Raw genomic sequence first — 15,893 nt, 5'->3', positions numbered from 1 at the left:
AATTGTTAATTACTGTTATTAATGCTGTTATTATTATCATAATTACACTAGTGTGAGTGCATTTTGTTCCCTGCACAAAGTGTTATTTTCAGTGCTGAGGTTCATTTAATCCTATTGAGACAACAGCTATAATTATTCCACATGCAGCCTCTTGATAGCCATCATCATGAAGGGGAAATCATGCAACATCTACTCCCCCGAACCACTAAAAAGGTGTGATTATGCACTAGAAAACGTCTTATGCATTCAAGAGTTCAGACGGCCAGCTTCCATGAATCCACAAGCCCAGCTCCTTAGAAGTTTTCACACCTCCATGTATCACTCCACTGAAAAGCTTGAGACTTTGGGGCTTTATTCAACACTGCAGAATAAACCTGAGAGACATGTTTAAAAGGTTAATTCAAGCAAATTTTATTGCAAGTCACATTAACGTTTCTACAAAACCAGAGCTACATTTGATGGAGCGCAGCAGTCCATCTTTAGCAACACCCTGAAAAGCTCTATTAGCAAAGAGGTGTGATTGTGAGGCATTTCAAAATGACTGCTGACAACTAAAAGGGTTTATGAAAAGGGTAATTATGACAACTCTCAAGCTAAACTTTTTTTTTCAATCTTTCCAAACAGTAATAAAGGTGAAACATGAACTACACATTTAAAACAGCAGTTTATGACAGCTAAATGTTAATTATGAACATTAAAGACAAATGAAACTTGAAGTACTGTTAAACACTAGGCCAGGTATCCCTTCGTTTTAAAAGAATCCCACCTACAAATGAATGGGGCTATTCCAGAATAGCCTGAGGTACTCCGGGTAAAAAAAGCTTCTGTTGTAATTAAGGCATTTCATTGGTACTTACAGTATTGCCGTTAAGAAAGAACATCAGCATTACTCAATCCACATGCCCTTTTAAAATAGAAAGCAGATCCATAATAATCCTACGTGTTCCTTTTTTTTTTGAAAGTTGCATTCATGACATTAGTTTAATATAAAACAATAAAAAATGTGCATAAAACGTTTTAGAAACAATCTATACTAGATATGAATACCCAGCTTCATTTGCCAGTCACAATATTGATAATCTTTGACGAATTGCAAAGCTATGAATTTCCCTCAACTCATTGTAATATATATCCCTAAATTAAATATTAAAATCATAAAAAAAAACATTTAAAAACCTGATTGCCAACAATTAGTTCATAAAATCCTTTCTATGCACCTCATGAACTATTACATATAACAAAATGACGAATAAAACAAGCTCCCTTAATCCCATAAGACACAAAATGGATTAAATGGTGAAAAACGATGGACTGTGTAAACAGCATTTAAAGTGATGTTATAAAAAGTTTGATAAATACAAGCATGTGGAGATCTACTACCTTGATATAACCAAACATTTTATACAAACTTCTCCTTTTTTCATGCGTAAAAACATTTGTATCAACAGGTAGTGCAACAGGCTTTATCTTAACACATTGTGAAAGGGTAAACTTTTTATATACAAAAATCACAATTAAATTAATAAATATACATATTTAAGATGCTGCTTCTTTTTCTTTGTGGTTCTTAAGCTCGATTGTCCACTTCATCCATTCCCATACCTGATTGTGCTCCTTGGCTCCCCAGCTGGGAAAATGGAAGGGCTATTTTGGGCTGTTCTTGTTCCAGGTCAAAAGGGATGGGGTCTGGAGCCCAGGTGTCAGGCTCTGCTACAGGAACCGGCAGGTAGCCTCCGTCACGAGGTAGACACATACACCATCCAGCTCCCACGAGGTCCAGTTCGCTGTACTTAAAACTGATCTTAAAGTCCACCACGTCTTGAAACTCACTCATCTCCACCAAAAGATTCCAGAAGACACAGCTCAGAAGAATACCAAGAAGCTAAAAGAAACATTAAAGTTGTGAAGTGTCAAGAGATTGTTTTTTTTGGATATGGATCACAAAGAACTCTTTACACCTAGAGTTATTATTGTATGCTGAAAGTGCAAAAAAAAAATACTCTTACATTAAGAACTTGGCAATACTTATTCAGCAAACATACGTTTAAAGTACTGTTAAAAAAGATTTATATTTTAAACTTTTTTTTTTAATTTTTAAATTTTTTTTTTTGCTTTCTATCAAGTTGTGATTTCCACAAAATATTAAGCAGCGCAACTGTTATGCAGATGGGTGCATCAGGACAGATTAGCTATTACACTATTGTAATTTGCATTTTCAGAGACCTCCACATATGGACTGAGAGTATATATTCAATCTAATTCTAAATTGAACTATTTTTGAAGTAGAGTTGCAGATCCAATCTAGACAATCTTTTTTCTTTTTTTCTTTTTTAAACGCACAGCATATGATAAAATATACAGTAATACTGTGCATAGACAGGAGCAGGTCATTAATCCAAACATACTGTGATTTACTAGACAGCTGCTTTGTCACACACTCCATCATATCTGTGCAAGTGGACTATTCCTCTGTTCTAATTAGAGGATTATTTCATTAATGGAAGAATGTGACAGCACGGCCATGTGGCTGCATTTAATGTGACCTCTTCCCTCACCTCAGCAAGGGGCGAGATGAGACTGAAAAATAGAGAGACACATATGCAGGCTAGTTGTTTTAGAAAAAAGTTTTCAAGTTTGTGCTTTAGCAAGACTGGACAGTAGTTTCTCCGAGAGTCATTCACCCCTCGTTTTCTAAAATGTATTGTTTGCCAGAAGATTCTCTAATGAGGGAAGAGTCAAACTGAAAAGATAGTAGGCTATCAAAATTGAAATGTGGAATGCCAGGGGAGATAAAACGTACAGAGGGAAAATGACAGGATAAAGAGATACAAACATTGATGATATAAGTAATAAACAGTAAGCACAAGAAGGGAAGGATGATCACAAAACCTGTGGTAGTCCAACCGCACAGCAAATTCCAATAGTAGCTCCAATATTGTCCCCCATCCACAGGTTCACAGCATGGATGCAGCCACGGACATGAATTATTCCATCTAAAGTTTCACGCTTTAATACAGAAGAGAGAAAGAAATCAAATTCGGTACAGGTGGTAGGTAAAACTCTGATTCTATGACGGAAACAAGGTTAAAATATCACAAATAGTGTCCATCGTAATGGCATAATAGAGGTGGTGCTTGTAATGGCTCTGATGTGATTTGTGGGGTTTTCATCTATGGAACAAACAACTGAATGAAGCCACCATTACAGATGATTGCATTTGAAATGGTTATTGGAGGTTTCTGTTTTCCTGCCACAGCTTCTCCTTTAAATATAATCTCACGTGTCAAGGTCTGGTAAATTATTCTTTCCATATGCATCACTGGATATGACAGTGAGTATTACGTAAAATGATGCAAGTCATTTAAAGGGTTAGTTCACCCAGATAGCAAATTTATGTAATTAATAACTTACCCTGATGTTGTTTCAAACCCGTAAAACCTCAGTTTATCTTTGGAACACAGTTTAAGATATTTTAGATTTAGTCCGAGAGCTCTCAGTCCCTCCATTGAAGCTGTGTGTACAGTATACTGTCCATGTCCAGAAAGGTAAGAAAAACATCATCAAAGTAGTCCATGTGACATCAGAGGGTCGGTTAGAATTTTTTGAAGCATCGAAAATACATTTTGGTCCAAAAATAGCAAAAACGACGACTTTATTCAGCATTGTCTTCTCTTCCGTGTCTGTTGTGAGAGAGAGTTCAAAACAAAGCAGCTGGATATCCGGTTCGCGAACGAATCATTCAGTTCACCAAATCGAACTGAATCGTTTTAAATGGTTCGCTTCTCTAATACGTATTAATCCACAAATGACTTAAGCTGTTAACTTTTTTAATGTGGCTGACACTCCATCTGAGTTCAAACAAACCAATATCCGGGAGTAATGCATGCACTCAAACAGTACACTGACTGAACTGCTGTGAAGAGAGAACTGAAGAGGAACACCGAGCCGAGCCAGATAGCGAACAATAGACTGACTCGTTTACGAGTGAAGAACTGGTTGCATCGGTTTTCGGATCACCATAAGTTCTTTCGGACAGATCGATTCAATAAACCGGTTGAAGAAAACGGTTCACCGGTTCTTTTGTGCTCGACGTATAATGGCGTCATTTGCGATGATTGCCCTTGATTCAAGCCTTCGGTTTACCCGCGCTCATAACACTAGCACAGAATCAGTTCAGAATCAATCACCAAAAGAATCAGTTCAGTTCAGACGCTCTGTGTGTCGGTCTGCTTCACGCTGAATCACACATGCGAAGTATCATCAGCTCCTCGGTTCACGAATCGGACGCGTCTGACAGAAACGGTTCTTGACTAATGAATGAGTCAATGTTTTGTTCATTATCTGGCTCGGCTCGGTGTTCATCTTCAGTTCTCTCTTCACAGCAGTTCAGTCAGTGTACTGTTTGAGTGCATGCATTACTCCGGGATATTGGGTTGTTTGAACTCAGAAGGAGTGTCAGCCACATTAAAAAAAGTTAACAGCTTAAGTCATTTGTGGATTAATGCGTATTAGAGATGTGAACCATTTAAAACGATTCAGTTCGATTTGGTGAACTGAATGATTCGTTCGCGAACTGGATATCCAGACTGCTTTGATTTGAACTCTCTCTCACAACAGACACGGAAGAGAAGACAATGCTGAATAAAGTCGTCGTTTTTGCTATTTTTGGACCAAAATGTATTTTCGATGCTTCAAAAAATTCTAACTGACCCTCTGATGTCACATGGACTACTTTGATGATGTTTTTCTTACCTTTCTGGACATGGACAGTATACCGTACACACCGCTTCAATGGAGGGACTGAGAGCTCTCGGACTAAATCTAAAATTTTTTAAACTGTGTTCCAAAGATAAACGGAGGTCTAACGGGTTTGAAACAACATGAGGGTAAGTTATTAATTACATAAATTTGCTATCTGGGTGAACTAACCCTTTAATATCAGTCAGTGATGGCAGGCCATTGTAAGAATGTGGACTTGAAAACCTCAGAGAGAGCTCAATTTCACCTGCTGGTTGAGAGTTTTGTAGCCACAGAGTGTGTTCACAACTTCTCCAACCTGATAGAAATAAACACACAAGACAACTCATTAGTAAAATTGTAGTATTTGTAAACCATGTCAAGTGACTTTTGGTCAATGTGATGCTGTTGCAGGTGCAGAAGAATGTTGGCTAACTGTAAAAGTTGTGTTTTGATGACCTTTGACCCTTGAAATGAATTACATATTACAGAATTCCATATTGAATTCCAACACGCATTTATAACCATGTTGATGTGATCTTTAAAGCAGAGGGTCATTGCAGTGATGGAATCTTTAATAGGACTAATGAGCAGGGAGCCCATCTGATCAGATTACAAGTAGATCATAAATCTGCCTGCTCCCAAAAGCCCGGTCCAATTCCTCTTATACAATCTATTCATACCAATGTGACCCTTCACCCCATCTTAAAAAATATAAAAAAAGATAAGTCGGCATCAGCTATAAGATGCCATGTTTGAGATGACGTGGTGTGAAATAGATGGAAAATGCTTTCGATAATAGGAGTAAAAGGTGAAGAAAACGACTTTTTGGTACCCAAATGGACAGTACATTAGAAAGTTCAACAGATTTTCACTGAATTTTAAGCCTCATTATGCCATGCATAATTTGGATAACTGGATTATGCTTTCAGCAGCCAATAAGAGCACAGTAAATGCTACAAAAATCAGCAGATTACTGAGTGTCTGCATTTAGTTCATTTACTAAATTACCTTTATTTACTAATATTTTATTTTATTTTTGCTATTAGGATTACACTAGATAAGGGAACATGTGAAGACAAATATCTGAAATACAGATTAATGATCTAAAGCCTTGCTCATGCTTGTGTAGCCTGTGCTCTCTCACTGCATAGTGAGCTGTCATACCAAAAGAAGAGCAGTGCATTAGTGCCCAATCGACATTTATTAAATCAGAGAGAAAGAGAGAGAGAGGCACTCATAAACAGTAGAGGAGACTCTATGCAGCACAGGGCAGGCAAATTAAATTCTCTCCGTCATGATGCACTCTCCACTGGCTCATGGAGAACAGCATTTACTAGAAAGCTCTCTAAACCCACCAGAAAAAAAGATCAGAAATCAGCTCCCTGTACTCACAGACCTGTGGGTCAGACTGCTTCCATTGCAAAAAAAACAAACAAAAAAACACATTCTCTTCAGCGAGAAAAGATTACTGGTGAATTCGTGAAAAACACCGGATGACATATGCACTGATTAATGTATCACGACTGGGAGAAGTGCAGGGAATGACTAACACTTTGACGGATGCAGCAGGTGTAGGGAACACCGCAGGCCAACGCACTCGTGCCATTGCAGAAGTGATACTGGTTTACTTCCCAATCCTTGTATTCATCGCCTCCACAACAAGAAAACTGAAAAGACAAAGACGAGATTGAGATCAAAGAGCAGCCTAAAAGAGGAATTTGAATTAAGTCTTCAGTCTTCAGTGTCACATGATCCTCCAAAAATTATTCTAATATGCTGCTTTGGTGCTGAAAAAACATTTCTTTTCGAAAACTGCTGTGCTGCTCAATTGTCTGAATCATCTGTGATGTACATTTTTCATCATTCTTTGATGAATAGATAGAACAGACAGCAAATGTGACATTATAGTCTTTACTGTTACTTTGGATCAATTTAATGTGTCCATTGTCATTTTTAGGTGTATGAATGGGACTGTAATTGACAAACTCTATATTTACACTTGAAAGCTGTACATTATTTATGGCTGAAGTTTATTAAGCAGTGTATATTTCACTAAGCTTGCTTTAATAAACTAGTTAAACAACCTTTTTTTGCACGTAGTCCAATATGTTCTTGAAGTCCAGGTCATCATAGTAGTGCTTGATTCCTTCTCGTATACTATTCTGAAACAATTTGATTGTCTAAAAACAGGAAAATTAAACTCATTGACAACAAAGCATACAGCATAGCATTGCCTCTGCTCTTAATGTTTCTTCAAGTCTTACCGTCTTTTCAAAAATCAGGGCAATGATGAGGGCAAGAGCCTGGAGAGCCAGCAGAACACACACCACGCACAGGAACTGCACAAAAAGTCCATTTTAAGTCACAGCACAAAAAATCCATCTGTAACATGGTAGAACATACACGCATGTGCCCAGACAAGCAACACTCACCATGTGCAGCAGAGTCTTGTTGTCCCTGAGGGATCCCACCATACCCATCACAGACACTGTGAACATGACGAGACCCAGCAGTATAAGAACCACAGCAGGAGCCAAAAACACCCCCTCCAGGGTGCGATTCTTCTGTCTCTCCACTTCTGCATACACTCCGATACAGAGCACACACAGACCGAGCAGCTGAGGGGACAGGGGCAGTGGTAGGTCTGGTAAAACATCTCTACAAGTCACATCAGATTACATAATTTCATAACATCACTTTACATAACTAAATCAGACATACAGCAAATATGAAGATGAAATCAATGTTTTAATGTACAACCAAGTCATGCACATTAGTCATGTGATGGAAAACCAAACAATGAATCATTTGTGTTCCTCGCATTAATCCCTAAAAGAAGACCGATGTAATTCTCAGAGTGCTGAGCTAAAACGCACCAGCAATGTAAACGAAATGACGCAAATCATTAAGAAGATTGATGTAGATTGATGTAGTCATCCTAATATCAATTTGTATCCTAACAAAATAATTGATTAGCGTTCTAATTGAAAACCACTTCATTCCCAATTTTCTTCCCAGACTCTTCTTCCTGGAAAGTTAATTTAATAAATCTTGTTGGATGATTAACTTTGTCATCTGTCAATTTCAGATTATGACATCTTCAGTTATTTACTTCAGTTATTTAGTTTTAGTGATGGCTGATAAAGTAAGTGTCATGGCTATGAGCCTACCTTAAAGGATAAGGCAACCAAAAATGAAAATTCTGTCACAAAATAATATATTTTGAAGAATGTTGGTGACCAAACAGATTCGGTTCGCCAACATTATTCAAACTATCTTTTTCTGCATTCCACAGAAAAAAAGACATATAGGTTTGGAATGACATGATGGTGAGTAAGAGATGAGCAAATTGTAATTTTTGAGTAGATTGTTCCTTTAAGAGTAGAGACTGAAAGGGGGAGAGAAAAGATGGAAAGAGATTTGAAGCTTTTCTGCTTGTATCATCATGTTCCAAAAACCCTAAATCAAGATATTCCCATAAGGCACTGACATATTGCATTTCCTGTGAAAAAACAAACAAAAAACTGAACACTAGTGACTCGTAAGTCAAGCAATTTACAAATTCTAATCATACATCTGATCATACAATAAATACAGTAAAAAATACAGTAAATAAAACTAAAATAGTTTTAAAATAGTAGTAATTAAGTAAAAGTTAATTCAGGCACTACAACATTGCAATATCTGTATCTGAATGTTATGTGCCCATGTAACAATGCACAAACATTTAATTTTTGAATGAAAGTATGACAACCTTTAGTAATTTATACAATAAAATGTGCATGAACTCTGTTATACATTTTTGCCATAACCTACTGTACCACTCACGCTTTGCATTAAGATTTGCTTATATGATTATTTTCATCTTAAAAAAGAAGAAAAAAAAATTTAGACTCAGTGTTGGACAATTAATATCCAATATTTAATACATAGTTCCAAAAAAAAAAAAAAAAAACATTATTGTATGCATCCCCGACACTTCTATATATATATATATATATATATATATATATATATATATATATATATATATATATATATATATATATATATATATATATATATATATAATATTTGGATCTATATTATATAGAGAGAAGATGAGAAAGTCTTCATTCGTATAATTTCAATATTATTACAGTTACCAACAACTTACAGGAACCAAATAAGTATGTAAGTAAGTGGCGCATTTACAGAAACGATAACAACGTCCTGCGCCTTTAAATCTGTCAGCGACGCTGGTCAATTGTCTTTACTGAGCCACGGAGCTCATCTGTGAAATGTTAAAGTGAAACTGTCAAGTATCTCAAAGTAACTTGATATGATATTTGATATTTAACATGATATTTATACTGCCTATATACGTTCAAAACACAGACACTTTAGCTTATTCATTCAGGGCGAGTGTGTGTGTTCATGTGAGGGTGAAACAAATTAATAGGACAGCATTCGTTTTAAAAGTATACTTACCGAGAACAGCATTGAATAGACATTTAAAGAGAATTTAACGAAATAATAGAAGTGATTGGTTTTTCTCCATTCTTCGTAAGACGGCATGGTGACAGCATTAAATAGTGTCAGTTAGCCTGAGATTTCCATGCATTCAGATGTTAGCCGATGCCGCTAAGACTCAATGAGCCTTTGTTCTTTATAGAGACGGCAGTCTGTTTAAAAGACCCCTAACACCCGTCTAAATGAATAACGAGAACTTCCATCAAGTGTTCAGCTTAGCTGTAGACTCCTCTGAATTATTTTGAAAGGAAAAGCACATCAGCAGCTGCAAGGTGTAACTTTCATCCCAATAACAACTTCCGCCCCGCCACACATCTTGCTGCACAAACCTTAAAGGGCCAGCACAGGTGACATACAACCATAGATAGAGAGACAGTAGATAGATAGACACATATAGACAGACAGACAGACATACAGACAGGCTAGATAGATAGATAGATAGATAGATAGATAGATAGATAGATAGATAGATAGATAGATAGATAGATAGATAGATAGATAGATACAGGGTTCGAAATGAGGGGGGTCTGGGGGGGTCCCGGACCCTCCATAAGTCATTAGGCATTCGATTGTGTTTATATCTCCATAATTGCTTATAGTGTAGAAGAGTACGTTTGTCAACGTTTCTTGCTAACTGTAACTTGTGTGTATGAAGCCAAACGATCTGCCAGCTAACAGCAGAACGAGCAGCTAGACTATCAAAGCTAGCTTAACAATCTACTTGTCCAGTCAGTGATTACGAAAGATAACCAGGACTTAATTCAAGTCTGTGAGTTGATTAAAGTGAATGTGATTTGAGCATGAATGTACATGAGAGCTTGGTAAAGAAGCTAATATTATTTTTTAATTTGGAATCCTGCACATGGAGAGAAAAAGAGGAAAAAGAAAGATCACCGACTTTTTTCAAGGGTAAATTGTGCTTAGGTGATAACATGGCTGTTGTTGGTGGAAATTGTAGATATCAGGGATGCAAAAACAGCGCGCTTTTCAGCGCCTCCCGCCTAGTGTTTCTTTTTTACTCTCTATGGTATCTGCAACTGCATCAAATTCTCATCAAATTCTGCTTAAAAAAAACTCCCTGTCAATACAGAACGAAATATGCTGTTTGCCGTCAATACTGCCGACGTTGTCTTTGCTGTATCAGTAGGTTATATATTTATGTTAAACATCCAAATGTAGACTGGTCTGTCTGTCGGCGCACAGAGCCACGCAGTCGCAGACAGCACGTGAAGTTCGTGAATACCGAATTCCCTTGTCTTTCTTATCAATTTGTGTTTGAACGAAAAAAAATGAACGATGTGCTGGAAAAAATAAGTCAAAGTGTCCGTTTCAACGAGTTTCCGCAGTCAGAGAAAGAAAACAGATGCGTGTCATTACCTGTATTAGATACATGCATTCGTCTTAAAGGGACAGCAACCCAATATACCTGCAGCTGTTTGTGTCACCAAAGTTAATCAAAAAACAAAAGAGAAAGAGAAAAAAACATTTTTGTACCATATTGAACCATATTTAATGTATACAGTGAAGGCAGTGTTATTTTACATTTGATTATTCAATGTCTGTAACTTAATACAGTTAATTTACCTCAGAAACCAAAAGCACTGCTTTATTTCACATGTATTTTGTTCTATTGCATTTATATATGCTTGTACTTTGTTTATTATTTTCTATGCAGAGGCACTAGGCCTACCCTAAAATTACCCCAATCATCCTAGAACTTTACAAAAAGAGCTACTCAAATCATCAGGTGAAATTGTTTTCAGGAAGAAGAGGAAGGAGTAGTAAAGCAAGAAGAAGTGATAGTTTTTCAGAATTTCATTTTAAACCATGTGCCTATAGGGGTGGGATGCCAGGGGTTGGTGGCAATGTAAGTATCTAGATATTTGCAGCGGGGCAAGGGAAAACATCCAAAGACCATTATCCCACCTTCAACACTGGTCCATATAATTTTGCCTACAGTATATTGTGTAGCAAGGTAGTCTTCAGAACCTTTAATAATTAAATTTTAGGGGACCCCCCCAAGAGTCCTAAGTCATTTCGAACCCTGGATAGATAGATAGATAGATAGATAGATAGATAGATAGATAGATAGATAGATAGATAGATAGATAGATAGATAGATAGATAGATAGATAGATAGATATGCTCTAAACTAACAAAGAGACATGCAAATATGCTTGAGTGCAATTCTGTTTACATATTTTCCATCTGGAGATTTTGACATAAATGAGAATCCCCTCAAACATGCAACCTCTTGTCATATCCTTTGACTTTATAAGCCCATGCCAGCCAGTTGATAATCTGATTTATAAAAGATGCCCAGGAAAGAAAACATCTCTTTAAGATGTGTCACAATAGTTTTAATCTTCAGAAGTAGGCTACTTGTTGTTCACTTCTTTTGGCAATATATCAGTGGTTCACAGAAAATCCCATTTTCTTCCATTCATGCTCACAAACATTGATTATCTCTCTCAAGTAGCTTGTGGTTGTAATTACATCTTTCAAAAGTCTTTTTCTTCCCAGTCCTGCTTAAACACTACAGCTTTTTACTTCAGGGCAAACTCTCAGATGGTCTTTTTAAAATACATTTAAAATAAAAGTCTCTACCATATCATTGGCATATTTCTTACGCATGCCTAAATGAATTCTATCTACACTCTTATTAAATGTAGTCAAAATCTCAAGATGGAAAGTATGTAAACTGAATTGCACTCAAGCATGTCTGTCTGTCTGTCTGTCTGTCATCTGTGCTGGCCCTTTAAAAGGTTTGTGCAGCATGTTGTGCAGCATAATGTATATCAATATATATTGTCAGTGCTCTGTTGTTGTTTAATGTTTCTCTGTTTGTGTTGTGTTTGAGCACATGGCTCTGTCTTTGTTTGTGATGTGCCATGTGCTCCTCATGTCCTGCCTCGTTGGTTCCCATTGCCAGCCCCCCTTGTTTAGTCCTTGTTGGGTCCTCGTTTGTCTGAGTGTTGTCACCTGTTCCTCATGCCATGTGTTGTAGTTCATCATACTAACTATCTTTGAGCTACTGTGCATCCTCTGTTGCTTTGGTTTGTAGAGTCAGCTTCTTGTAGTTCTACCAGTTTATTCTAGTTTTGTTCAGTCTTTTGTTCCTGAGTATCCATTCCATTGTTTGGTTTTATTCTCTTTTAGTTTTTTCTTTATTTTGCCACTGTAGTTGGCTTGATGCTTCTTTTTTTTCCCTTACTAGTTCTTTAGTTTAGTTTAGTTCTATTGGTGGTTGTGCATTTGTCTTTGCTTTCTGTTTCGTCTGCAGCATCGGTTCTGTTCTGTGAGCCTGAGCATCTCTGGCCGATCTCTGTTCTTGCCTAGCAGCAAGACCTGTGCGGTGCTTGAGTTACCGCGCGTGTTCAGGCCCTTAGCTCGTGTGCTAGAGTTTCTGTCAGAGCTTCGTTGCTACCTACTGGTCTTGCTCTGCCTTGTCTTTACTGCTGACCTGAATGCTATCATCTTGGTCTGGACTCAGCAACCACTTTCTCAGTCTGCCTGTCAATGAGCCTTATCAGACTAATTTTGGGCTGTGTTCACTCTCCTCCTGCTTTGTCAGTTGCCTGTGAATTAACCTGTTAATACTTGGTCTGCATTTTGAGTCCTCTCTCCTTGATTTAATGGTGTTGTTAATGTGAGGATTTGAGTTGTATGTTTGGCCTCAATGATTGATTTGTGCTTATCATTTCTTGCAGGTTTATCAGAAGTGCGACTTTTTCCACATGACACCAGCCCTCCTCATCTGGCCTTCATCCTCACCTTCTTTCTTTGTTAAACTTCTTTCTTTGTTCTACTGTGTTGTGTAAGTTTGTATTTTACCTATACATTTTTGCATGATTTTTTATTATTAATTATAAATTAATTAGTCGTGTTTAAAAACAGATTTTTATTGTTGCATTGTCATAATTATTTCAATTATTAATTATAAATTGTTAGTTAGTCTTGTTTTTTAAAACATATTTTATTGTTGTATTATATGCTATTATTATTACTAATGTATTGTTCTGGGATTTTAATTATTTTTTTATAAATGGTTAGTCTTGTTTTTTTAAACATATTTTATTGTATTATTTGCTATTATTATCACTATTGTATTGTTCTGTGATTTTAATGATTAATCATAAATTGTTAGTCTTTTAATTAGTTAGTTAGATTTTTATTATGTCATTATTTTTACTAATGTATTGTTTAAAATTGTTAAATAAACTGTTTTTGTGCAATTAAAGCTTCAATTGTTATTTTTCCTATATCCCATCAGCAGTTGAAATAAAATGAAATTCTAAAAGTTATACAGTAACACTATAAAAAATTAAAATATAATTTCATAACTGTTTAATATTGAAAATCAACAGTATGATACTGTACTTTGACAGTAAAAAATACAGTAAAATGATGGATTCTATATTACAGTAAGGTAAACACTACTGTAGTTAGTGTTACAGTAATTTTACTGTTGAATGAAATACACCATCTACTGGATAATTGTTGCCAGTAAGTTACTGTTAATTTGACAATAAATGTTTTACAGTGTTATTAATTTAACTTTACACCTCAGTCAGGTTAGATGCCATATTGAATTGAACATTTTTGTCTAAAAGGTTTTTTGTTTTTGTATTTTAAGACTTTTTGCCTACTGAACCATCGGTATATTAAACAACAGTATAGTCCGATGAATGCATTCACCTCTATCCCTCACAGCCTCATTTTGATTACTGTCTAAAATAAGGCACTACCCTGAGCAAGATCAACTGACAAAATAATGTTTCATAGTTTGAGAAAATAAGCAAAACATTAACACTCAAAACTCTGAAAAATGTCTATTTCTCTCTCTGTTAGCAGTTATTTTATATAAAATTACTGCTCAACAACGCTGTTATTCCACATTCTTTTATAGCTTCATTTCACTGTTGCAAAACTGGATAGACAATTATAAACCACTTTTCATTTTTACTGAAAGTACTAAATTCACTTCCACACAAGTCCAGATGCATTGAGAGGCTTATAAGGGTCGGGATATTTTTTAGATGAATGAAGTTGGGCAGATTGTGACCCAAATATTTTCTCTCAAGGTACATTAAATGTGACCCATGAGAATGACAGTTGATGAGTGAAATTACATTTCTGATTTCGTTCTTGTCAACAACCAGTAGCCATGCTAAATCTTGATTTGTTGAGCAGAGCTCCTTTCCAGAAGATATTATGTAGTTATATTTAAAAGTTAGAGTAAATACAAGACTTAAAAGACACGAGCATTAAAGCTACATTGTTTGCATTGCATACAATCTTTTGAGTGATCCAGTTTATCAAGATAATCTTGATGGTTTCATAAAAGAAAATATCTTATTCAACCATAAATAAATAAATAAATAATAATAATAATAAAAAAGAAGGAAATTAAAATATGCCCATATGAAATTAGATGTCTGCAAATCAGATGCTTTGTAGTGTTGGTTGACAGAGTGATTCACTAAAATGTTAAAAAAAAATTGCTTTGTAAAGGGCAGTTCCCTGGGTTTACTCTGAATCATCTAGCATAAAAACATCCTTTGTTGCAGAACATGGAAACATACATTGTGAATGATGATAGTAAAATGATGGCCAAAAGAATGAGAAAACCATCGACAAAGCATGTCCATAATTTGCTTTGTCTGATACTGAAGAATTTGAAAGGCCTCCACAGAGCCTTTCCCCAAAACCCCAGGAAATTTTTTTAGATTGCATGTCACAACATCAGTGCCTGGCCTTACTGATTCTCATTTTGAACACATAAAACATGCCAATAAAGAAATAAATGAATAAATAAAAAACATTAATCCCTTCCTTTGCAGCCATAACAGCTTACACTATTCTGGGAAGGCTTGCAACTAAATGTTGGAACATGATTGGGATTTGTGCCCATTCAAGGCATCAGTGATGTGACGTCGGGAAAACGCTGGCTTGCAGTCAGTGTTCCAAACTGATACTGAGGCTGCCCAAATACAACTTATCAGAAAAATAATACAAATTGTATTTACTTTATAGCATTGTCTATCATGCATTGTCTTAACCACCGGGCAGATTGAGTTTAAATTGAACGCGAATTGAGATGAAACCACCAGGTGGAGACCGTGAGCTTTTACTGAATTACTTGTGTCAAATTGAAATCAGTAAGAATATAATAATAAGCGGTTTAATGTGGAAAGGAACTGGCAAAAAGCATCATACCAAATAATTTACATCGTCATCCAAAAATGTGAAGACCTATATTAACCTTTTCTGTACAACCCGAAAGAACCACACAGCATCTTCCAATTTAAATAAAAGGTAAGCTCTGAATTTCAAATTTAAAAAAAAGAAATAGATTTCCAATGACGGGTTTATTCTTTTTTGTTTCATTATCTCGTGCTCGTACAGCATCTGAGCCCGACCAAACATCATTTTCCAACCTGCGTGGCACACCTGGCGAGCTGTGAATCACATATGCAGATTACTCAAATCTCGTATTAAAAAGAGAGAACTGTATGTGAGAGGACGCGTCCCTTCGGTCTCTCTCAGAAGCGTGTTCACAGCATCTGCTGGTGTGCGCGCGCGCTGCGCACTTGGCAGCGACGCTCAGAGGAGTGAGGTGGTGGAACCGAGAGCTAAAA

General features: G+C 36.3%; 1 protein-coding gene across 1 annotated transcript; it reads right to left on the bottom strand.

Annotated features, from left to right (window-relative positions):
* Positions 1-386: 386 nt before the first annotated feature.
* Positions 387-9,576, bottom strand: LOC132139735 (tetraspanin-15-like). Its single transcript, XM_059548323.1, has 8 exons — positions 9,211-9,576; positions 7,173-7,358; positions 7,005-7,079; positions 6,825-6,920; positions 6,291-6,407; positions 5,006-5,056; positions 2,890-3,006; positions 387-1,882 (listed from the first exon to the last, which is right to left on the bottom strand). Exons 1-8 carry the CDS (start codon positions 9,295-9,297, stop codon positions 1,568-1,570), a joined length of 1,044 nt encoding a protein of 347 aa, XP_059404306.1. The 5' UTR covers positions 9,298-9,576; the 3' UTR covers positions 387-1,567.
* Positions 9,577-15,893: the final 6,317 nt, after the last annotated feature.

This window comes from Carassius carassius, chromosome 4 (assembly GCF_963082965.1).
Source record: "Carassius carassius chromosome 4, fCarCar2.1, whole genome shotgun sequence".
NCBI classification, from domain to species: Eukaryota; Metazoa; Chordata; class Actinopteri; order Cypriniformes; family Cyprinidae; genus Carassius; species Carassius carassius.
Note: the sequence above shows the minus strand (reverse complement) of the source record. Positions and strands in the feature narration are given on the sequence as shown.